The following is a 27,048-nucleotide window of genomic DNA, read 5'->3' on the forward strand; positions in this document are numbered from 1 at the left end:
ATTTTTGGAGCTTGAATTTCAATATGCTTCCCATCAATAATTGCACTTATACAATTGAGGAACTGCCATATTGAACCAAACTTTTCAGCTATTTTTCCCCGCATTTCCTCTGTTGATTCTGGCATTTCTTTAGCAACCACAACCATACACTTTCATATAGTTTCCAATGTTGGAAAAATAATAGAGTTCACTGTCGAAGGAGCCAATCAGCTGGAGCTGATAGACAGTTGTGAATTGCCTGAACCCAGGTATTTTAATTTTAATATCAATGCCAACCTTTCTTCTGGAGAAACTGGCCGCCTCCACCTCGAGTGCTGTTTTGTTAAATCATTCTCAAGTATTTTCAAAAGGTTCTCGCACTTCGGTAGACTCATACGAAAATACTTGGAAAATTTCACTGGGTCGCTATTAAGACGCGAAAATATTGTGTGGAATTCTCCGTCTTCGGTTTTGGTAGAGAGTTAGTGGGGATGATATTTTTAATATTCTTCCCAAAGAATGGACATTGATATGTCCAAAGCTCCGCCAATTTATGTAGATGCATAACAATATGATTATTATCTATAGTTATTATATTACAAATTGCTTTTTCATATCATATACAGTTCAATAATTATTTTCTTAGTCTATATTATGTAAATTCATCTATAACTTTGCTGTATTGTAAGCTATTGTATACAAGTGTATAAGCCAGTATATATTGTAATCTACATAAATAAAGTACTCAATCAATCAATCAATCTTCATCTCTTGCTTTCCACAACTGGTGCATCCAATATTTTGGCCTCTTTGTTTCTTCTTCTTCTTCTTCTTCTTCTTGTAATACAATAAACGCATCAACCGCTATAATGACATCCTCTTCGTCGGAATCCATCTCTGTGACTGAAGTAATGAAGTGATTGCAGTGGAATGACGTAATACAGAGCAAACCAGCAACAGCACGGCCGCAGCACAGTCCCCCCCTATGTGTGAATGATAGCGACCCAACCACAGTATACGTACAGTACGGAAACTTGGCTATACCCTGACGCCAAAATCCGCCATCTTGTTAGGAAGCGCCGCATTGTAATAGTATTGATGGTAGGTTCGGATCACTTTAATGATCCGGATCAATTGATCTCATTCACTGCCACGAGCCAATCAGAAGACCAGGATTGGAACTTCCCAAGGTCACGTGACGTGTTTAGTATTGGGGTCATGTAAAAAGCATTGGTAAGATAGGCGTTTGATTACAAGTTTCCATTCTGTATCTATTCTGTGACCCAACACGACCGCAGTCCCATCGCAAACGCAACGCAGCACAGTCCCATATGTCTGAATCAACCTTTAAGGTCTTTGGTTTCAATATTTTGTTTTGCAGTCATAGTATTATTATGCGTGTCAATCAGTATCAATATTCTCACATTCGAAAAAACTAATTCAATAGGTGATTAAAAATAATCAAATGAACTAAATAATGCTGAAGAAGTTATAATATTTTTGATTGAAAAAAGTTAATTTTCATTCGATTGAAAGATTATCACGGAACTGGATGAATATTATATAAATTCTTGAATATTATATATTCTATTCATTGTTTAAATTAACATAAATATTAATAAATTATGGAATACAAATTCAAACGTGAACTGATTTTGTTAACATTTAAAATAGTTGACATTGATTGATTGATTGATTGAGTACTTTATTTATGTAGATTACAATATATACTGGCTTATACACTTATATACAATAGCTTACAATACAGCAAAATTATAGATGAATTTACATAATATAGACTAAGAAAATAACTATTGAACTGTATATGATATGAAAAAGCAATTTGTAATATAATAACTATAGATAATAATCATATTGTTATGCATCTACATAAATTGGCGGAGCTTTGGACATATCAATGTCCATTCTTTGGGAAGAATATTAAAAATATCCTCCCCACTAACTCTCTACCAATCACAGGACATAGGACATCATAGACATCAGGTACTTATGGATGAGAATACTGCGTGAGGTCTACTGTTCACAGAACTACTAGTATAATGTCAATAATAACATGTGAAATTGAAATTGCAAAGCTATTTACTGAATTTTATTCATTTTATAGTGTTTTTTGTATTGGGACATATCATCCCAATGGTAAAATTGATTATTTGGTATTTGACGCAAGCTTCATAGACCCTATTTGGTAGTCTAAGGGTTAATACAATGCATTAATCAGAATAAATCAGAATACGATAAAATCATTGTTAGAATAAATCAAATGAAAGACACTATATTGAGGTCCACGTTATAATGGCAGTGGAGAAAGATAGGAGATCAACATTGCCGATCCTCTGTCATGTCAATGCCTTCTATGGACAGACGGTGGCTGATACAGGTTTATTGATATAATATTAACTGTTCATTCTCGTTTAAAATAATCAATTATATTTTATCAAGCAAGAAATTATATATTTCAATAATTTCATAATTAAGTTTAAATATTTTGTTAATGAATTATTAATTCTACATTGTTAGAAGACGATCTGGCAACAGAGTAAACCGAGAAAGAGATTCAATGATTTTATTACAGCCAGAAAATACATACACTAAGCCATGTCATTACAATAAAATTTCTAACAGAATTACAATAATACATAAAGATAATAGACACAACATGCAGTGCCAGAGCAGGCTTCAAAGCTATTTGGTTTTCACAAAAAAAATATAATAATACAGAAATATCAATAAACAATTACTAAACTTCAATTTGATAAATAAAATATAATATCTTGCTTTAAAATATAATTTCTTTCTTCAAAATAGTTATTTGTGCAACTAGTGCGCAAAGTGTCAGTTTGCTGCACCGAAAGAAACGTTTACGCCCGAGCCGTAGGCGAGGGCGGAATGGTTTCTTGAGTGCAGCAGAGGAACTTTGCGCACGTATTTCACATTAAGTTTTTCCTACAGTTACCATTGAATATGAAAAGTGGGTAATTATGGGTAAAATTGCCTGAAATGCATCAAATGTTTTTCTGTGTAATTTTATTATTGATAAAAACCTTAATCCTAAAATCCTAAAGTCCTCGTTGTCCTTGGTTATAATATATAATGAATAATAATTAGCGCGTTGTGCTTGGTTGCACCTCTGCTCACTATAGCAGCCACAGCAGTCACTGTTACCAACTTCATTTTGATTTTGCTGCACTGTTGCTCCATATAACCTACTAAGTATTTTGCGTTGCCATGTTGCAAATCTGGAGTGCAGAAAAATTTTTCCCGCACTAGAGCGGAAAAGTGATTCTTTGCGTTCTGTAATCAGTGCAGCAATGGCCACTTTTCAACGTAACTGTAGGAAAATATAATTTCTTGCTTGATAAAATATAATTTATTATTAGTCTATACAGCCTATTCTAATTTTAATCTATACCTACTTTTACAATAAATCGTGGACAAACTAAAACCATAGAAACTATTATCACAGTAATTTTACTCAATGCTTTACACAGTCAATTTACTTAGTTATAGCATAGAGAAACAATAGCGTAAGTAGATATTCCATGGTATAGGGCGTTTATGTCGCAACTTTTACTGTTATCTCAAGCTGATAGTCCACGTAGTTCTTTCCCGTGAAGCTGTGTGACGCTGGTAGTTTCTCATATTGTGCCGTTCATACACTCTTAAGCTGCGTACACATATTCACGCTTCCAACCCGCACCGAGCACGCTCCTCCCTCGTACCGCCCTCGTACCACCATCGAACCACAGTCGCTCCGCCCACGCAGCCATCATGAACGTTACGGAAGATGTTAGATCTTCTCGCGTTCCCCGGTCGAACCACTGTTGCTCGCCGGTCGATCATCAATCGCTCTGCTGGAGTGACGTTCGGTTGCGGAGCAGAGCGAAAGTCTGTACGCACCTTAACACTCCCAACAAAACAGTAAAAATCTACAATAATCAACAGTAATTGACTTGAGATAACAGTAAACATTGCGACATAAACGCCCTATACCATGGGATATCTACTTACGCTATTGTTTCTCTATGGTTATATAGTGCTTGGGACAGACTCATCAAACTCATGAATGGAATAGAACGGGTTGGCGACCAGCCATGACTTGACCCGCTTCTTAAAGCTCTCCAGGGGCAGCTCTATTATTTCATGAGATAGCGCTATCCGATTTGTTGAATGATAGACAAGGATAGCAATACTATTGCTAAACAAACACTGCCATTATAACGTGGACCTCACTGGAGGAAGCCCCCTACACACAGAGATTCTTCATGAATGAGAGAGAGAGAAAGATGCAACGTGTCACCCAACAAAGGAAAGAGCATGTTGAACGAATGTCAGCAGCTGATAGGCTGGGTTGTTCTAAAACGATGTAACTCGAAAAAGATCATCGTGTATCTTTCCGGATGCAACACGTTGCTTTTGAGAAGATACATAAGAGCATCTGTTGCTTATGGAAAGATACATTAAGCTCCTTGTGTATCTTTCCGGATGTAACACGTTGCTTTTGAGAAGATACAAAAGAGCATCTGTTGCTTATGGAAAGATACATTCAAGCTTCTTGTGTATCTTTACGGATGCAACAGGTTGCTTTTGAGAAGATACAAAAGAGCATCTGTTGCTTATGGAAAGATACATTAAGCTCCTTGTGTATCTTTCCGGATGTAACACGTTGCTTTTGAGAAGATACAAAAGAGCATCTGTTGCTTATGGAAAGATACATTAAGCTCCTTGTGTATCTTTCCGGATGTAACACGTTGCTTTTGAGAAGATACAAAAGAGCATATGTTGCTTATGGAAAGATACATTCAAGCTTCTTGTGTATCTTTCCGGATGCAACACGTTGCTTTTGAGAAGATACAAAAGAGCATCTGTTGCTTATCTTCTTGTGTATCTTTCCGGATGCAACACGTTGCTTTTGAGAAGATACAAAAGAGCATCTGTTGCTTATGGAAAGATACATTAAGCTCCTTGTGTATCTTTCCGGATGTAACACGTTGCTTTTGAGAAGATACAAAAGAGCATCTGTTGCTTATGGAAAGATACATTAAGCTCCTTGTGTATCTTTCCGGATGTAACACGTTGCTTTTGAGAAGATACAAAAGAGCATCTGTTGCTTATGGAAAGATACATTAAGCTCCTTGTGTATCTTTCCGGATGTAACACGTTGCTTTTGAGAAGATACAAAAGAGCATCTGTGCTTATGGAAAGATACATTAAGCTTCTTGTGTATCTTTCCGGATGTAACACGTTGCTTTTGAGAAGATACAAAAGAGCATCTGTTGCTTATGGAAAGATACATTAAGCTCCTTGTGTATCTTTCCGGATGCAACAGGTTGCTTTTGAGAAGATACAAAAGAGCATCTGTTGCTTATCTTCTTGTGTATCTTTCCGGATGCAACACGTTGCTTTTGAGAAGATACAAAAGAGCATCTGTTGCTTATGGAAAGATACATTAAGCTCCTTGTGTATCTTTCCGGATGTAACACGTTGCTTTTGAGAAGATACAAAAGAGCATCTGTTGCTTATGGAAAGATACATTAAGCTCCTTGTGTATCTTTCCGGATGTAACACGTTGCTTTTGAGAAGATACAAAAGAGCATCTGTTGCTTATGGAAAGATACATTAAGCTCCTGTGTATCTTTCCGGATGTAACACGTTGCTTTTGAGAAGATACAAAAGAGCATCTGTTGCTTATGGAAAGATACATTAAGCTTCTTGTGTATCTTTCCGGATGTAACACGTTGCTTTTGAGAAGATACAAAAGAGCATCTGTTGCTTATGGAAAGATACATTAAGCTCCTTGTGTATCTTTCCGGATGCAACAGGTTGCTTTTGAGAAGATACAAAAGAGCATCTGTTGCTTATTGAACGATACATTGTCAAAAATATTAGATGTTCTTGAACGGGTAGTTATGTAGTCTAGTAGCCGGCCTTCCGCCGTTAGGCAAATCTGCAGGACCCGAACTGTATCATGTATAATGATACACAATTGAATGTAAAATGATAAAGTATCTACAAAAATGATAAAATATCTAGAGAAATAATACAAAATTGAATGAAAAATTATATAGAATCTTGAAAAATGATACAGTATCTAGAAAAATGATACGAAATTGAATGAAAAATTATACAAAATTGAATGAAGAATGATACAGCATCTTCTAGATGCTGAAATGATACAGTATCTAGAAAAAAGATACAAAACTGATTGAAAAATAATACAGTATCTAGAAAAATGATACAAAACTGATTGAAAAATGATACAGTATCTAGAAAAATGATACAAAACTGATTGAAAAATGATACAGTATCTAGAAAAACTATACAAAACTGACGGAAAAATTATACATAATCTAGAAAAATGATACAGTATCCAGAAAAATGATACAAACCTGGCCACACTGATGGTTCTTCTCAGCCTTGGTTCACTAGAAGCCATGCTAACAATAGCGTTCCATTCCTGCCGCCATTCGACCTCAGTCCACACCAGGTCGGATAAGGCGTTTAGTCGGCTCTGCTGCCGTCTCCATCTACGCCACAGTGCTACGCCTTGTGTGGGATTGGCCGACAAAAAAGCGTGAAGTGCTTTGCGTAGAGTCAGTAGGCGATCGTGGAAGCCGTACATCGCTGCAACAGTGGAGTAAGTCATTAGCTGTATTTTTTATCTCACTGTATTTTCTATACTTATTCTCTATTATTTCTTACAATAAGTACATCATCAAAATGATAGGGAGAGGAGAAATAAGGTAACCTTGTGCTATTCCACTCCCAAATTTAGATAACACTTAGTCCGAAATGGGCCGAGTCTTGTAGTTCTTCAATTCACAAAATTTTCAGTCCTCAAGTATTTTCACAAAGTAGATTTTTAAATTTAGATGCTTCAAAACTAAACATAGAAGAAATATTTCACATTATTACTAGTGGCTCTGTGAACAGTAGACCTCGCGCAGTATTATAAATCACAGTCACTTCAAATCAAATCAAATCAAATTCTTTATTTGCCATAATGCAATACAATTTTTTCAAAACAAAAACACAATTAAAAACTTAATTTAAACATTAACATGAAATAAATAATAATTCTTCTCAAAATTAGCTTATAGGCGTTGCCAGCAAAAAACCAGAGGTTCAACGAGTATCAATCTTAGAAATCTTAACTTACAAAATTAATAAACCATTTAATCGATATATCAATATTGAAAAGAAATAAATAAAATGAAAATAAATAATAAACAAAAGGAGTGCTTTATTACAGAGATGGCTATAGGAAAAAACACCTGAATTAAAACTAAAAATCTATATGGAGGTGACAGAAGATAAGGAGATCAATTATCATGAAAGAGGTGAGATACATTAACAGATCTTATCCATTCAACTATATTTCTTATGGATGACTTAGTTATATGTTTTACTAGAAAGTGTTGAGGTACCAAGTTAATAAGTTTATTGCTGATGTAAGTGAATTGTCTTCGGCAAACAGTTAAGTCAGTTCTATTTATAATATAGTTCGGTTGCGCTCGGAAGTTGTATGACATCATGTATGGTTTAAATATATTTTTCCTACAGTTACGTTGAAAAGTGGCCATTGCTGCACTGATTACAGAACGCAAAGAATCACTTTTCCGCTCTAGTGCGGCAAAAATTTTTCTGCACTCCAGATTTGCAACATGGCAACGCAAAATACTTAGTAGGTTATATGGAGCAACAGTGCAGCAAAATCAAAATGAAGTTGGTAACAGTGACTGCTGTGGCTGCTATAGTGAGCAGAGGTGCAACCAAGCACAACGCGCTAATTATTATTCATTATATATTATAACCAAGGACAACGAGGACTTTAGGATTTTAGGATTAAGGTTTTTATCAATAATAAAATTACACAGAAAAACATTTGATGCATTTCAGGCAATTTTACCCATAATTACCCACTTTTCATATTCAAAGGTAACTGTAGGAAAAACTTAATGTGAAATACGTGCGCAAAGTTCCTCTGCTGCACTCAAGAAACCATTCCGTAAACGTTTCTTTCGGTGCAGCAAACTGTCACTTTGCGCACTAGTTGCACAAATAACTATTTACATTTATTCAGGTACAGTATTAAATTTTTTATATAGAGCTGCTTTACCGTTAGCACGAGGAACTCAACAAACAGAAGATTTGTTGGGTAGCGTCTGGGACGGCCAAGAGCGGCTTTTATTACATGTCTTTGCAATACGAGAATCTTGTTCATGTGCGTATCCAAGGCACCACCCCACACCCTGATCCCATACTGGAAAATTGACTGAGCATAGGCAGAATACACGAATTTTACTAAATTCGCATCCCCGAGACCGCTCAATTTATGAAACTTGTATATGACACGTCTCAATCTTCTACACAGACTATCAATGTGAGCATTCCACTTGAAATTCCATACTTCTAATCAGAGTAAATTCTGTCCTGTCCTGTCGTGTCGGCGAGATATCGGTGTATAAACGACTAATGGCTGTTTGGGTTGTTGTATCGACAATGCTAATAATTTGATGTAAACAGCTATATGCTACTATCATCAAAAGCTTACCGAGTTGAAAGCAGCGAAAAGTCGGTAGAAAATACTATGTTACTTCAAGTTATCAATTGCATGCCTCACTGCATGCAATTAATAGTTCACACAACAGCTGTGTTTTCAATAAGTTACATTGAGATATTGAATTGCATGCGTCATGGCATGCGATTTATAATCCACTCGACATCTTATTTATGATGAATAATTCTATAGTCTGATTTTTACTCTTAATATTGGCGTATGAAGGAGGCTCCTTTTCCTTTGATATTATCCTTGAAATGCAAAATTTTCAAAAACCTTGTATATATATTGACGCGCAATTTAAAAAGGAACATACCTGTCAAATTTCATGAAAATCTATTACCGCGTTTCGCCGTAAATGCACAACATATAAACATAAAGAGAAATGCAAAACCGTCGACTCGAATCTTAGACCTCACTTCGCTCGGTCAATAACTAAAATATGAAATATTTACATAAAAAAATATAATTTTGAAGAATTACCGAAAACTATTTCTAAACTTTAAATGAATTCTACAAACCATGTTGTATATCTTGTTATTATACTATCTTTTCTAAATGGTTAGGGTTAAGGCTCAACTGACACTTAGGCGACTCAGGTGGAGAAGAGACAGGACTCTAGTGGAGAGCATGTGTTTTCAAATGGTGACACTCAGACCAGTCGATTCTAGTCTCCGCGACGTCACCATTTGAAAACACATGCTCTCCACTAGAGTCCAGTCTCTTCTCCACCTGAGTCGCCTAAGTGTCAGTTGAGCCTAACTGGCGAGAAATGTTCTTAACAATATTGTAGTTGATTATTACTATTAAACGGAAATCCAAAGTAGAATAAATGCAATTTCTATCAATATTAAATGTTTTCCTACAGTTACGTTGAAAAGTGGCCATTGCTGCACTGATTACAGAACGCAAAGAATCACTTTTCCGCTCTAGTGCGGGAAAAATTTTCCTGCACTCCAGATTTGCAACATGGCAACGCAAAATACTTAGTAGGTTATATGGAGCAACAGTGCAGCAAAATCAAAATGAAGTTGGTAACAGTGACTGCTGTGGCTGCTATAGTGAGCAGAGGTGCAACCAAGCACAACGCGCTAATTATTATTCATTATATATTATAACCAAGGACAACAGTGGATGACAGCGACAGCCGACAGTCACCACGTTCAGCACACAGCCGCCTCTTCATTCAAACACTACTACATTATTCAGGCAATTTTACCCATAATTACCCACTTTTCATATTCAATGGTAACTGTAGGAAAAACTTAATGTGAAATACGTGCGCAAAGTTTCTCTGCTGCACTCAAGTAAACGTTTCTTTCGGTGCAGCAAACTGTCACTTTGCGCACTAGTTGCACAAATAACTATTTCCTGTCAGACAAATTGCAGAGTGAACTTCCTCAACAGTTAAACAAGATATACGAGTCCCCAAGCAATATGTCTCCTATGATCAACGCAATATGATACAGTATCATCTCAACTTGACACACTACACCATAATTTGATACAAAACACTATACACTATGATAGAGAAACGATAGCAAAACGTTGCCAACTTGTGTAAAGTTACTACTTTCTCAAATAAACTTCACTGGTTCATGGTATCAACACAAAATGATACAGTATCAACTCAATATGATACAGTATCATCTTTTCAACCACAGAATTCTAGTCTCCGCGACGTCACCATTTGAAAGCACATGCTCTCGACAAGAGTCCTGTCTCTTCGCGACCTGAGACGCCTAAGTGTGAGTTGAGCCTAAATGGTTAGGGCTAAGCATTCAGGGAGAAACAATGTTGTTATTAATACTGTACTGACGAACTGAAACCTCGATGAACTGACCTAGAGAGGCAGCATGCAGTAGACAGTTCCCATCTCCCGAAGTGGATAGCGGCCAGAGTCTTTGACACCCTCGGTTGACCCACCAGTTCAATCTATCGGCTTGCTCCAGGGAGACCTGAGTTGACACCGCCATCAAGTCTTTCTCCACGAAACGGCCGAATTCCTCTGCAAAACAACAATTAAATCACTAATTAACTTAATGAATTAACTATAATTAAATCCTACACTATTGAACGAGGAATTTCTGTTTATATGTTTAACTAGCCGTCAGGCTCGCTTCGCTCGCCATATCCGTCTAGGCAGGGGGCTCCGCTCCCTGGACCCCAACTGGATCGTCCGGAAATGGAATGAGCGGGCTCGCTTCGCTCGCCTGCATTTTTTATTTGAGCATGCTTCATTCCATCAGAAAGTCAAAGTACTGAGAAAACGCAGAAAAGCTGAGAAAAATGCTGATTTTGGGCGTATCTTTGATGAAATATCAAAGTCACCTCATCACAACATTTTTAGACACCACCTAAACCTCTGTCTAAAATTTGGACATTTTCTGTCTATTACTTGATGAAAGAACTGAGAAAACGCAAAAGAACCGCTAATTTTGGGCGTATCTTTGGCGTTATTTCAAATTCCTTCTAACACAACATTATTACACCCTAGCTTAGCTTCTGTACTAAATTTGAACAATTTCTGTTCATTTGTTCTCGATAAATCTGAGAAAAAGCACAAAAACGCTGGAAAAACGCTAATTTTGGGCGTATCTTTGGGAACTTTTTCCAAATCCGTTCTTAGTGCGCCTCTAAAGGGCCAACTGAACATACCTACCAAATTTGAACGTTTTTGGTCCGGTAGATTTTTAGTTCTGCGAGTGAGTGAGTGAGTGAGTCAGTCAGTGAGTGAGTGCCATTTCGCTTTTATATATATAGATATCGGGGCACCGAGCTTCGCTCTTTATTTATTTATTGATAAACAAAACACAATTCTTTAATTATTATTATTGAACGAAAATCCAAATTAAATGCTATAATTGACCCCGAAGACTTCTGCTACTGCAAATATTGACAACAGGGTAAGCAGCTAGATGGAAATTCGATGAGCGCTACTATTCAAAAATTATTTGTCAGCCCGGGAATCGAACCCAGCACCTCCTAATTGCCCGTCAGGAATGCTTACCCTTACACCAAACTGAAAATTCTCTGGATAGCAGCGCTCATTTTATACGAAGCCATAGCGGCCAGCCAGTCTACAGATAGAAATTACAGAGATATTGCAATTATTCAGAGTAAACAGCTAGATGGAAATTCTGATTTTTGTAAGTCCGGGCTGACAAATAATTTTTGAATAGTAGCACTCATCGAATTTCGAATTTAAATAGAGGTCGGATTCTTCGTTTCTTAGGAAGAAACAGTTTTTTCTTATTACAAGTGCTTTCCTCAACATATGTTTAACACCAATTAATCTAGATCTGGAATAGAGGTCCTCGTATTGTAAGGAGTGTAGATATCCATATAAAAAAACTTTTATAATTTCCATTACCTAAATAAAACTATCAGGTATTGAATGAATACGATATGAGTAACAATGATTGCTAAAATGAGCTTAGGATGAAATTCCAGACAGAATCTTCAAGGATATCCCGAAAGGTTTCTGACTTAACTAAGAAGATGACACATCTTGTAAACTACCTATAATAGAGTTGATGTATCTTTCTAGTCACAACCTGACTTCAATTATTCGAAAGACTGTTACTTGAATACCACAAGTCCAAAATTGCTGTAATTCCAGTTAGTAACTGTTGAAATATTGGAACAATAGCTCCAGATAAAATTGTAGTTACTTTAGAATTTTTTTTGTAATATCAAGTATTTCGAGATTATGAAAAAAATATACCAATGAATCAATCAACTTCCAAAATAATTGAGTTATATCTATACAAAATAATCAACTAATACTCTGTAAGCTTATTAACAGAAGTGTTGTGGGTTCAATCAAATTGATTTCGCCCCGTTTTATCATTTTTATCAAGAATAAGTGTAAAGTATCATATACCGTACATTGTATCATTTTCACTTTATTAATACTATTAAAAATCTATTCATTCATCGTTTCTCATGCTTTTGAGTATTTATTTATTCAAAATTATTCAATTTTGAGATAAAAATTCCTAAGTGAAAAAAATGAAATGGTAGCTATAAGGGTAACCGCTGAGTTTTGGTTAATTCAAATACGACATTTGTAGTCTCCTATCATCATTTTGGTAGAGAGTTAGTGGGGAGGATATTTTTAATATTCTTCCCAAAGAATGGACATTGATATGTCCAAAGCTCCGCCAATTTATGTAGATGCATAACAATATGATTATTATCTATAGTTATTATATTACAAATTGCTTTTTCATATAATATACAGTTCAATAGTTATTTTCTTAGTCTATATTATGTAAATTCATCTATAACTTTGCTGTATTGTAAGCTATTGTATACAAGTGTATAAGCCAGTATATATTGTAATCTACATAAATAAAGTACTCAATCAATCAATCAATCAATCATCCAGGAACAATACCCTAGAATGTTCGACACTACTTCGGAAATACTCTGTATAATAGTCTTCGTAGTATCATCCGTAAATGTACGGCGATGCGTCGATGTTTAAAAACATCGATGTTTACTGTTCGATGTTTTTCACTTATCGATATTAAGGTGGAAAAAACATCGATGTTCAAAACATCGATGTTTTGTCTTTCGATACCCATCCCTACTTCTTACTCATTCGGAAAGGATCTCCTTCAATATATACTCGTACTAGCCGTCAGGCTCGCTTCGCTCGCCATATCCGTCTAGCCAGGGGGCTCCGCCCCCTGGACCCCCGACTGGATCGTCCAAGAATGAGATCAGCATAAAATTGCATTTTTCATTTGAGCATTTTTATCATATGTTAGAGCAATCCAGTCGGGGGTCCAGACTAAACGTCTGGCTAAACGGATATGGCGAGCGAAACGAGCCTGACGGCTAGTAATATAATATTCCCAGGATTGAAGTAGCAGTGCCCAATCAATTTTTCCGCGATAAATGCATTTAAATCTTCAACTTGGTGCCAACCTAACAAAGTCAACTCAACTTAATGCCAACCTGACAAAATTATTAATTTAGTTGCCAGTTAACAACTGTTTCGAAGAGGTACTCTATCTAGATTATAGTTCTATAGTAACATATGATATGGAAATTTCAATTATAATTAAGAGATTGGGAGAAGAAGAATATACATGCTAAAAGACGAACTTTGAACCCTCAAAAACAACCCTTAGAGTTGAAATATTGCCAAAAGATTTCTTAGTGCGCCTCTAAAGGGCCAACTGAACATACCTACCAAATTTGAACGTTTTTGGTCCGGTAGATTTTTAGTTATGCGAGTGAGTGAGTGAGTGAGTGAGTGCCATTTCGCTTTTATATATATAGATTCCATAAATATAGAGCTGCTCTTGAAAATAGCAGCAAAATTTGCTGTGTTTCCTGTCTGGTATTAATTATTTAGTTATTTTATTCACTAATTATAATTTAGTAATTTTATCTATTGATTTATTGGTCATCACTCGTGCTATCGGATGGACACGTTAAATTGTCGGTCCCGGCTGAAGTATGACAGTCGTAAGGCCCATTGACGGCTTAAATTATATATTCAGGCGGTGGGACCTTCCCGCAAGGGACTCCCCACCAACAAAAGCCATACGAATTTACTTTTACTTTTTATTGGTCATTTAATTAACGGATGGAAATTACTGAGATATTGCAATTATTCAAATGCTAATGAATGAATTATTATTATTATTATTCAACGAAAATCCAAATTAAATGCCGTAATTCACCCCGAAGACTTCTGCTACTGCAAATATTGACAACAGGGTAAACAGCTAGATGGAAATTCGATTGATTGATTGAGTACTTTATTTATGTAGATTACAATATATACTGGCTTATACACTTATATACAATAGCTTACAATACAGCAAAATTATAGATGAATTTACATAATATAGACTAGGAAAATAACTATTGAACTGTATATGATATGAAAAAGCAATTTGTAATATAATAACTATAGATAATAATCATATTGTTATGCATCTACATAAATTGGCGGAGCTTTGGACATATCAATGTCCATTCTTTGGGAAGAATATTAAAAATATCCTCCCCACTAACTCTCTACCATGGGTGATTTACAGCATTTAATTTGGATTTTCGTACATCAACTCTATTATAGGTAGTTTACAAGATTTGTCATCTTCATAGTGTCACGGTGAGATTCGCCAAACAGCTTTGATAAGCAACCAACTATACTAATAAGCTAAAAATTACGACTACCCACCTTCATTGGCTGTTGAAATAACGACAAAATCTATATATATAAAAGCGAAATGGCACTCACTCACTCACTCACTCGCATAACTAAAAATCTACCGGACCAAAAACGTTCAAATTTGGTAGGTATGTTCAATTGGCCCTTTAGAGGCGCACTTACAAATCTTTTGACAATATTTCAACTCTAAGGGTTGTTTTTAAGGGTTTAAAGTTCGTCTTTTACCATGTATATTCTTCTTCTCCCAATCTCTTAATTATAATTGAAATTTTCATATCATATGTTACTATAGAACTATAATCTAGATAGAGTACCACTTCGAAACAGTTGTTAACTGGCAACTAAATTAATAATTTTGTCAGGTTGGCATTAAGTTGAGTTGACTTTGTTAGGTTGGAACCAAGTTGAAGATTTAAACGCATTTATCGCGGAAAAATTGATTGGGCACTGCTACTTCAATCCTGGGAATATTATATTACTAGCCGTCAGGCTAGCTTCGCTCGCCATATCCGTTTAGCCAGACGTTTAGTCTGGACCCCCGACTGAATTGTCCTAACATATGATAAAAAAGCTCAAATGAAAAATGCAGGCGAGCGAAGCGAGCCTGCTGATCTCATTCTTGGACGATCCAGTCGGGGGTCCAGGGGGCGGAGCCCCCTGGCTAGACGGATACGGCGAGCGAAGCGAGGTCTGACGGCTAGTCTATGATATATTCATTTATCAAGATCCAGATTCGCAAACAGTTGTAAATGATTTTCAAATAACCCTAACAGCATAATGAATGTTTGTTTACAATAAGGGATAGTCTCTCGATGCAAACTGAGCCGGCTACCTTATCAGTCAGCTGATAACCGGCGTGTCTGTTTCTGATTGTTGACTGCTTGCTTCGATTTTCAATTTTATTATGTTGTTTATTGTACATTCTGACCTGCTGAAAAATCTGCTCATTGTTCCCCTATATTTGTTTTGCTTGTTTTCTCGTTTTTATTTGTAAAATTATTTATTTATTCTATATGGCACACCTGAGCACATTTTCTTCATTTGTGGCCATCCTATTGGTGGATTTGTTTTTCTGACCAGTGATTGGTCAATAACTGGTCATGTGACCTTTTCTTCCCCAAACCTAGCTTCTCAATTTCGGAGAAGAAGGAAGATTGATTGATTGATTGATTGATTGATTGAGTACTTTATTTATGTAGATTACAATAAATACTGGCTTATACACTTGTATACAATAGCTTACAATACAGCAAAGTTATAGATGAATTTACATAATATAGACTAAGAAAATAACTATTGAACTGTATATTATATGAAAAAGCAATTTGTAATATAATAACTATAGATAATAATCATATTGTAATGCATCTACATAAATTGGCGGAGCTTTGGACATATCAATGTCCATTCTTTGGGAAGAATATTAAAAATATCCTCCCCACTAACTCTCTACCAAAAAAGAGAGAGAAGAAAGAGAGAGATTAACTAAGCACGCTAATGGAGAGTCGTTTGTAACTCCTATTTGTTATTTTTTTGTCATTTTAAATGTTTCATTGTTAAATTTATGTAAGAGTGCTAAATTCAATTAATGTAGAGTTCCCGTAACGTTAGAATTTAAATTTGATTACCAAGTCTCAGTTAAAAAGGAAGTTCTTAACTATTATTAAAATCGCGAGCGAAATAATGAGCCTAATATGAAGCCATGCAGCCTGACGAAAGATGCCAGCCATGCAGTGAACAAATCTTCATGAGTGAGTGCGCGTATATTATGGGCCCATATAAATGAGAGTGATTTATAATATCATTATTTCAAAATCTCTTTGACTCAATTTTCTATAGACAAACTGGTATATCGTTTGTAAAAATTCTGACGTCACACTGTCCAAACTTGAGTCGGGCAACCCTTTGGGTGAAAGCACTACATGCTCATCCTTTAGTTATTTGTGCAACTAGTGCGCAAAGTGACAGTTTGCTGCACCGAAAGAAACGTTTACGCCCGAGCCGTAGGCGAGGGCGGAATGGTTAGTTGAGTGCAGCAGAGGAACTTTGCGCACGTATTTCACATTAAGTTTTTCCTACAGTTACCATTGAATATGAAAAGTGGGTAATTATGGGTAAAATTGCCTGAAATGCATCAAATGTTTTTCTGTGTAATTTTATTATTGATAAAAACCTTAATCCTAAAATCCTAAAGTCCTCGTTGTCCTTGGTTATAATATATAATGAATAATAATTAGCGCGTTGTGCTTGGTTGCACCTCTGCTCACTATAGCAGCCACAGCAGTCACTGTTACCAACTTCATTTTGATTTTGCTGCACTGTTGCTCCATATAACCTACTAAGTATTTTGCGTTGCCATGTTGCAAATCTGGAGTGCAGAAAAATTTTTCCCGCACTAGAGCGGAAAAGTGATTCTTTGCGTTCTGCAATCAGTGCAGCAATGGCCACTTTTCAACGTAACTGTAGGAAAAATAAATTTATAAACTTGAAAGAACTTTTTAAAATTCAAATTATATTGTTTATAGGCTTAACCCTTCATTATCAAATTCATTTATTACTCATTGAACCAACAATATTCTTATATGATTTAGTAAATTTAATAAATGCAACTTGTCATCACATGTTGTTCCTTGGTGACCCTGTGTTCGACCTTGCTTATAGCTTATTTATTTGCTAATATCATATTCATTTCAGAGGCTAATAGTAACCCATCATCGAGTTACTTGACCTTGAGAAAAAATAGTACAATTAATCCTTTGATTAATTGTCAGGAAAATAATCTAGTATACTCTAGATATTTTTCCCTATTTCGTGTGACAAGGGTACTTCCCAAAACAGGAGTTTGATTGATTGATTGAGTACTTTATTTATGTAGATTACAATATATACTGGCTTATACACTTGTATACAATAGCTTACAATACAGCAAAATTATAGATGGATTTACATAATATAGACTAAGAAAATAACTATTGAACTGTATATTATATGAAAAAGCAATTTGTAATATAATAACTATAGATAATAATCATATTGTCATGCATCTACATAAATTGGCGGAGCTTTGGACATATCAATGTCCATTCTTCGGAAAGAATATTAAAAATATCCTCCCCACTAACTCTCTACCAAAACCCTCAGATAAGTGCCGTCACCGACAGGAGACAGGTATAACCCCCCACAATAGTTAAGTCAGAAACCTTTCGGGATATACTTGAAGATTCTGTCTGGAATTTCATCCTAAGCTAATTTTAGCAATCATTGTTACTCATATCGTATTCATTCAATACCTGATAGTTTTATTTAGGTAATGGAAATTATTAAAGTTTTTTTATATGGATATCTACACTCCTTACAATACGAGGACCTCTATTCCAGAGCTAGATTAATTGGTGTTAAACGTATGTTGAGGAAAGCACTTGTAATAAGAAAAAACTGTTTCTTCCTAAGAAACGAAGAATCCGACCTCTATTTAATTCTAAATAAGTATCTAACCTTGACAAGAGCTACAGAAGTTATGTGAATCTTCAAGAGTATCCAACAGTCTCACATAAAAATACAGAGAGCCTAAATGAAAAATTCATTTTAGTTGGGAAAAACATCGGATGACCGATGTCTAGGTAAAACCATCGATAAGTGAAAAACATCGAACAGTAAAAGTAAACATCGATGTTAAAAACATCGATGTTTGATGTTGAAACATCGATGTATCGATACCCATCCCTAGTAAGAAGACGGGAGACGAAGAAGAAGAAGAAGAAGAAGACGGGAGAAGGAGAAGAAGAAGAAGAAGACGGGAGAAGGAGAAGAAGAAGAAGAAGAAGAAGAAGAAGAAGAAGACGGGAGAAGAAGAAGAAGACGGGAGAAGAAGAAGAGAAGAAGAAGAAGAAGAAGAAGAAGAAGAAGAAGAAGAAGAGAAGAAGAAGAAGAAGAAGAAGAAGAAGAAGAAACAAAAAGTATGACTTACCTGGTTCCAATTCAGTCAAATCAGGTAGCATAAATGTATAGGCGGGTGTTTCAAGCTGATAGTCTTGATCAATATTATCTAGGACCATTTCAGTCCTGACCTGAGACACCAAATTCACATTGTCTGTGGCCCGCGATATGCCTCGGTTCAGCTTTTTATCTGAAAATTGAAATAATAGATTATAACTAATCATTCATTATTAATTTATTACAGTAGTCTATATATATAAAAGCGAAATGGCACTCACTCACTCACTCGCATAACTAAAAATCTACCGGACCAAAAACGTTCAAATTTGGTAGGTATGTTCAGTTGGCCCTTTAGAGGCGCACTAAGAAATCTTTTGGCAATATTTTAACTCTAAGGGTTGTTTTTAAGGGTTTAAAGTTCGTCTTTTAGCATGTATATTCTTCTTCTCCCAATCTCTTAATTATAATTGAAATTTCCATATCATATGTTACTATAGAACTACAATCTAGATAGAGCACCTCTTCGAAACAGTTGTTAACTGGCAACTAAATTAATAATTTTGTCAGGTTGGCATTAAGTTTGAGTTGACTTTGTTTGTTAGGTTGGCACCAAGTTGAAGATTTAAATGCATTTATCGCGGAAAAATTGATTGGGCACTGCTACTTCAATCCTGGGAATATTATATTACTAGCCGTCAGGCTCGCTTCGCTCGCCATATCCGTTTAGTCAGACGTTTAGTCTGGACCCCCGACTGGATTGTTCTAACATATGATAAAAATGCTCAAATAAAAAATGCAGGCGAGCGAAGCGAGCCTGCTGATCTCATTCTTGGACGATCCAGTCGAGGGGTCCAGGGGGCGGAGCCCCCTGGCTAGACGAAATATGGCGAGCGAAGCGAGCCTGACGGCTAGTAGTCTATATAAATGAAAATCGAGCCTCGAATTTTGACATTCAATAACTTTTTTATGTGTGCACCGAATTTGATGATTTTTTTTTTAGTTGTGTTCGTTATGTTCAGGACCAGGTTTATAGCCTATCAAATTTACTAGTAGTTCTGTAAACAGTAGATCTCGCGTTTAGTGAGTTACATTGACCTGTTGTTATGTTTTCTCAAAAATTAATAAATAATTTATCAATTGGAAATGTCTAGAAAAAATCCTAAATAAACATAGAGCTTTCTGTCCTATCGTACCGTGACGTGTCGTCCCGGAATGTGAGTGTGAGCGCTGTTATCAGGTCTGGCTGCAACTGTCTACAACGTTGATGGAAAGATACAATTTTCAAGATGTTCGATGTCTTTGAACGGGTAGTATTATAGTCCACTAGACAGCTGATTTATGATGAATAATTCTTATTTATGAATAGTCTTATTTTTACGGTAATATTGGAGTACCAAGGAAACTCCTTTTCCTTTTGTATTATCCTTAAAATGCCAAATTTTAAAAAAACCTTATGTATAACTCGACGCGAAATTCAAAAAGGAACATACCTGTCAAATTTCATGAAAATCTATTGTTGCGTTTCGCTGTAAATGCGGAACGTATAAGCATAAATGCAAAACCGTCGACTTGAATCTTAGACCTCACTTCGCTCGGTCAATAAATCTACTTACATTCTGATGATTCGTCCGGTTTTTTCGAGAATCTTTGAGTGGTGAAGTTTGGTAGCAGTTGTTGGAGAACTGGCAACATTGCATGGCGTGACTGTGTTATCATCTTGGCGTACAGTGTTGCCGTTCTCAATGTCTTCCATACTTTGGTCAGTTAGACAGGAGGCTCCTTGGAGACAGGGCATTTCGACAGCGACAGCAGAGACAAAGTTAGCATCTCCACGTCCAAGCATCAAATTATAATCAAATATCTTATTTCTTCTCAACCTGCAACAAATAAAAAATAGTTATTTGTGCAACTAGTGCGCAAAGTGACAGTTTGCTGCACCGAAAGAAACGTTTACGCCCGAGCCGTAGGCGAGGGCGGAATGGTTTCTTGAGTGCAGCAGAGGAACTTTGCGCACGTATTTCACATTAAGTTTTTCCTACAGTTACCATTGAATATGAAAAGTGGGTAATTATGGGTAAAATTGCCTGAAATGCATCAAATGTTTTTCTGTGTAATTTTATTATTGATAAAAACCTTAATCCTAAAATCCTAAAGTCCTCGTTGTCCTTGGTTATAATATATAATGAATAATAATTAGCGCGTTGTGCTTGGTTGCACCTCTGCTCACTATAGCAGCCACAGCAGTCACTGTTACCAACTTCATTTTGATTTTGCTGCACTGTTGCTCCATATAACCTACTAAGTATTTTGCGTTGCCATATTGCAAATCTGGAGTGCAGAAAAATTTTCCCGCACTAGAGCGGAAAAGTGATTCTTTGCGTTCTGTAATCAGTGCAGCAATGGCCACTTTTCAACGTAACTGTAGAAAAAAGATATTTCTCATTAAATTACTCAACACAGATGTTTTCAACTCGAAATAGTATAGAGGAACAAAAGGAGAAGAAAAATTGAACAAATATAAATTGGTGCATGCAATTTATATTGTAGTTCTGATTTTTTAATATATTATTTGGGTACATAGAAGAAGTCCAGAACCAAATTCTTCATGCAAGATTTCCTTATGCTAGACTCAGGGTAGCCCTGATCCGACAGAAAAATTTGCTCTCACCTTTTTTTCGAAATTATAAAATTCTGAATGAAATGAGATCATTTGGAACTCTCTATCTCTAATGAGTACAGAGTTATGATTTTTCAAAAATGAGTGAAATTTCAAGAGAAAAATCAATTTTGATTATATTTAGTATTTGATCAACAATATATCCCGATTGTTACAATCTAGATGTAAAATTCAAAATCCCTCTGAGCATAATTTTATGCTCTACAATCTGAGACTAGGTAGAGCGCTCTATCTCCTAAAGATTTCCTGACAACAATGCTCCTTTTATTGGAAAACACCTAATTTTTAGCTTCAACCATCATCACCAACTACATTGTCCTCACATTGATATTTCGCACAATAACATAAGTTCATGAGATTATGTTCTATGATAATCACCCGTTAGATGCACTTCATTTCAGTATTTCCTAGTGGAGAGGCGCGCTTAAGGAGACCTCAATGATCAAAATTTCAAACACTTATAAATGTTGACACAATGCTCGGATCTCATCGAACTACACTTCATTCTTTACGGCTCATCAAGGCGGTTCAAAATCATGCATCACAAGTCAAATTCGGTCGAAAAATGGAAATTTTATTGTTGAGCCCATATTACTTGAGCCCAAAAAATGGCCAATTTCTATATTCACTGGATTTGGCGGAATTAGCTGAAAACTGGAAAATTAACCGAAAATACGAAGTTTTTGGGCTATAGGCCTACTGTATACAGTACAAGGAAATTTTGCATGAAGAATTTGGTTCTGGACTTCTCTCTTGTATCCAAATAATATATTAAAAAATCAGAACTACAATATAAATTGCAAGTACACCACCTTTTTTATGTCTATATTGACTGGACTAAAAACAAATGTTTTTAACTCGAAATAATGGAACAAAAGAGAAGATAAATTACTCAAAACATATGTTCTTTACAAAAAATACAGTTACATTGAGCTTGTATCCTTTCACTCCTTTTATGAAGGATAATGAGTTGGGCCCGGTTACACAGGAGGCCTTTTTAGATATCTTTCCTTCATTTGATATTGAAGGCCTTTTTGATAAGACGGCTTCTCTGATTGGTTCTCGTGGAATTATTCACGGTAAAAACTTAATCGGCTTTTGTGCAACCGGCACTTGGTCTGGCCACTCAAGGTAGGACATGCTGATAAACATCACTGTCGACTACTGTCTATTATTAGTGTGCTGTTGGGAGTGTAAGAGTGTAAGAAGGGCACAGTATGAGAGACTACCAGCGTCACATAGCTTCACCAAAAACAACTACTAGGGCTATCGGCTTCAGTTAACACTCACATTTGCAACATAGACACCCTATACACTGTCTATTATTAGTGTGTTGTTGGGAGTGTAAGAGTGTAAGAAGGGCACAGTATGAGAGACTACCAGCGTCACATAGCTTCACCAAAAACAACTACTAGGACTATCGGCTTCAGTTAACACTCACATTTGCAACATAGACACCCTATACACTGTCTATTATTAGTGTGCTGTTGGGAGTGTAAGAATGTAAGAAGGGCACAGTATGAGAGACTACCAGCGTCACATAGCTTCACCAAAAACAACTACTAGGACTATCGGCTTCAGTTAACACTTACATTTGCTACATAACGGTCCTTTACCATGACATATCTTCTTAAGCTACCGTATCTTTTCTTTTTAATCAATTAAGTTGAGCATAATAATCAGAGGTCTCTTATAATGGAATATGATGATTTCTAATTTTAAAAACCCTGACTTGGAATACAAAAATGTAACTTGATCCAAAAACTACATTTGATTTAAGTTATAAAACAGAAATACAACGCAGGGAATGTAACTGAAATAAGGTAGCCTAGGCCCTACATAAAATGAAACTGCATTGACAAGTTAAGCTGCCTAACCATAAACAGTAAAAAAATTAAAAATTCGTATGGCTTTTGTTGGTGGGGAGTTCCCTTTCGGGAATGTTCCACCGCCTGAATATATAATTTAAGCCGTCAATGGGCCTTACGACTGTCATACTTCAGCCGGGACCGACAGTTTAACGTGCCCATCCGATAACACGGGAGTGATCTGGTTAAAAACTTTTGGTAATGAGAGGGGTTCGAACCCGGGATCTCTATGCTGCTACGCAAGCACTCTATCCACTAGACCACGGATCACTCCACCATAAACAGTACAGAACTTTAAGAAGAAATTTGCAAATCATACTAGTATTAATAGAAAGTGGGTGGTCAGATAAGAAAAAATAAACTAAGTGTAAAACTATAACAACAAATCATTTTTAGTAGAAGATAACCTGGAAATGTTCCACATATTCAATAAAATCGAATCTTTTTCACAATCAAAAATTAATATTGAAACAATTATAAAACTAAATAGTATTCACCTTACTGTCATGAATAAAAAAATGACGATAACTTATTGTAATTTTGTCAATAAACAAAACTAAATCGCAATGAAAATTGAAGGTCACATACCTAGCAAATCTAAATGCGTAGTAAAGAAAATGAAAGCATGTAACTTACCGTACATTATAATTTGATAATATTATTCTTAGATTTATCTTCTTTTGGATGAATAACTCAGATTATAGTAAACTAAATTCAGAATAAAACTTACCTACAATAAAATAAATACACTGTTTACATTCAAACTGAAACTAGCGAGAGCGAGGTGGTGTTGATTTATTATGTTTTGAAGCCCTGTCCTGTACTTACAGACGCCCAGATCCGTGCGAGGCAAGCCTCTCGCGTATGCCTCGGCGAGGCAATGTGCGTCCGCTACTATATAGTGAGGTTCACGTTATAATGGCCGAGTGTTATTTGCAATATGTGTTGCTATCCTTGTTTATCGTTCAACAAAACAGATGGCGCTATCTCTTTAACGCATTGCGATGTAGCCACATCGTTTATCAACATTGTGGAAATTCAACTAAATGACAGAATATTTAATCTCAATCATGAAAATTTATTATGAAATCTTTAAAAAATAAATTTTCTTGACAAATAAAATATGATTAACCATTTTCAACAATAATCAACAGTGAAATTCATCAGATATGCCAGTATCAGCTGTTTGGGTGGCAAGGCTGAGACCTGGCATCCCTTTTCTCCTATCTTCCTACACTTTAGCAATGGTATTGCTATCCTTGTCTATCATTCAACAAAGTGGATAGCGCTACCTCTTCCACGAATTTCTCTGTTGCCAGATCGTTTATTGAAAATTTAGAATTGATCATTTCTATACAAAATATTTCATCTTAATTATGAAATTATTGAAAAAAATTTCTTGCTTAATGAAATTAATATAATTGATTATTTAAAACGAGAATAAACAGTTAATATTACATTCATAAACCTGTATCAACTACCGTCCATAGAAGGCATTGACAAGACAGAGGATCGAAAACGTTGTTCTCCCATCTTTCTTCAATGCCATTATAACGTGAAACTCACTATAGTGTTTCACACATGCCTCAGCATTCAAAAATTTATTCGAAATCCGATTATTGTGAGGTCCATTATTATTATTATTGAAGAGGAAAAAGATAAAGAAAACAGCATTGCTGATTATCTGCCTTGTTACTACCTTCTTTAGAAGATAACTGATACTGGTAGATGTGATATGATATTAACTGTTCATTCTTGTTTGAAACAGAATCAATCATATTCTATTCGTTGAGAAAATAATATATTTCCCAATAATTAAAATAGTTATTTGTGCAACTAGTGCGCAAAGTGACACTTTGCTGCATCGAAAGAAATGTTTACGCCCGAGCCGTAGGCGAGGGCGGAATGGTTTCTTGAGTGCAGCAAACGAACTTTGCGCACATATTTCACATTAAATTTTTCCTATAGTTACCATTGAATATGAAAAGTGGGTAATTATGGGTAAAATTGCCTGAATAATGTAGTAGTGTTTGAATGGCGGGGGGCAGCTGTGTGGTGTGTGCTGTGGTGGCACTGTGCTGTCGTTGTCCTCCATTATAATATCTACTTAATAATTAGCGCGTTGTGCTTCATTGCACCTCTGCTCACTATAGCAGCCACAGCAGTCACTGTTACCAACTTCATTTTGATTTTGCTGCACTGGTGCTCCATATAACCTACTAACTATTTTGCGTTGTCATGCTGCAAATCTGGAGTACGCAAAGTACTCACTTTGCGTACTAGTGCGGAAAAGTGATTCTTTGCAGCCTGCAATCAGTGCACAAATGGTCACTTTTCAGGGTATCTGTAGGAAAAATAGATTTTCATGATTGGGAATAGATGTTTTTTCAATCAATTATATTTCTACATTGATCTTCCTATCACTTTGAATGGGAAAATTCAGACCTAGATACATTTGGCCTGTTGTATAAATTAGAATTGGAACCAATTTGGGTGTGAGCCTGTGGTAATTTTTTGTGAGTTGAGTAATTCTGAATGATTTATTAAATAAATAAATACGTGCAGGGGTCTCCTACAAACTGTCTCGACTACAAGCTGTTTCGTTTTCGGCTAGATGTATATTCGGTCACTTTCCTCAACGTGAAATCTTCTGAATGGGAGAATCTGTGCAGGAATCTCTCACTAACTGACTCTAATTATACAAGCTGATGTTCCGTTTTCGGCTGGATGTATATTCGGTCACTTTCCTCAACGTGAAATCTTCTGAATGGGAGAATTTGTGCAGGAGTCTCTCACTAGCTGACTCTAGTACAAGGTGATGTTACGTTTTCGGCTAGATGTATATTCGATCACTTTCCTCAACGTGGAATCTTCTGAATGGGAGAATCCATGCAGGAGTCTCTCACTAACTGACTCTATACAGCTGATGTTTCAACGTTGGCTGCCCTGTTCCTGAAGGGCACTGGCGCGATTGTTGAATGAGCTTAATTGAATGATTGGTGCCATTTCTCAAGACAAAATTGTTGAGCAAATAGCTACTCAGTCTTCAACCTCGCCTGAACAACTGTAGTTGAGAAAATTAACCGGGTAGTTTGTTTGACAGGAGAAGTATAATATCAATTTATTTTCGTATTTATTCAGTTATTTATCTATCTTAAAATTTATCTAATATAAAATTGACAGGGTAGTTTGTCTGACAGAAGGAGTATAATATTTATTTATTAATTCATTTTTTATTTAATCAATTATTCATCAACCTTTCATTTTTATTTATCTATTTAATATAGAATCAACAGGGTAGTGTGTCTGACAGGAGGAGTATAATATTTATTTAATATATTATTTTTTATTTAATCAATTATTAATCAACCTTTCATTTTTATTTATCTATTTAATATAGAATCAACAGGGTAGTGTGTCTGACAGGAGGAGTATAATATTAATTTATCTATTCATTCAATATTTATTTATTTATTTATTCGTTGATATAATTACAAATCATATGAATATGATCGGGATAGAACAACAGGCATAGCCCAAAACTATTTTGTTCCCAAATTTTGAAAATAATGAAATGTCCGAAAAAATAGGTTATGTTCTTACTGAGGAAATTTGAAGTTCAAAGTTCTGTCCAAGAATATATATAAGCTAGAAATTTTGAATTTAGAATGATTAAAATACCAAATTATAGTTAAATTTTGCACTTAATATATCACCGCACTTTGAATAAATTAAGTTATTTCAGAAAATTTTGAAGCCAAAAATATACACAAAACTTTCAAGTGGGCACTTTTGATAAAATCATAATCATTTG

General features: G+C 35.7%; 1 protein-coding gene across 3 annotated transcripts in view; it reads right to left on the bottom strand.

Moving 5' to 3' along the window:
• Window positions 1–24,060, bottom strand: part of LOC111049938 (OTU domain-containing protein 7B) — a 43,727-nt gene extending 19,667 nt beyond the window's left edge. Inside the window, exons 1-5 of one of the 3 annotated variants that reach the window (XM_039435934.1) lie at window positions 23,871–24,060; window positions 20,303–20,566; window positions 18,721–18,879; window positions 10,401–10,565; window positions 6,387–6,621 (exon numbers count right to left, since the gene is read on the bottom strand). In XM_039435934.1, coding sequence (XP_039291868.1) covers window positions 6,387–6,621; window positions 10,401–10,565; window positions 18,721–18,879; window positions 20,303–20,405 — 662 coding nt within the window. In that variant the 5' untranslated portion in view covers window positions 20,406–20,566; window positions 23,871–24,060. Of the gene's footprint in view, window positions 1–6,386; window positions 6,622–10,400; window positions 10,566–18,720; window positions 18,880–20,302; window positions 20,567–23,731; window positions 23,749–23,870 lie in introns of those variants that run through there. The other 2 variants (XM_039435933.1, XM_039435935.1) reach the window with 2 other exon arrangements.
• Window positions 24,061–27,048: the final 2,988 nt, after the last annotated feature.

The sequence above is a fragment of the Nilaparvata lugens genome, chromosome 9 (genome assembly GCF_014356525.2).
Source record: "Nilaparvata lugens isolate BPH chromosome 9, ASM1435652v1, whole genome shotgun sequence".
Taxonomy (NCBI): Eukaryota; Metazoa; Arthropoda; class Insecta; order Hemiptera; family Delphacidae; genus Nilaparvata; species Nilaparvata lugens.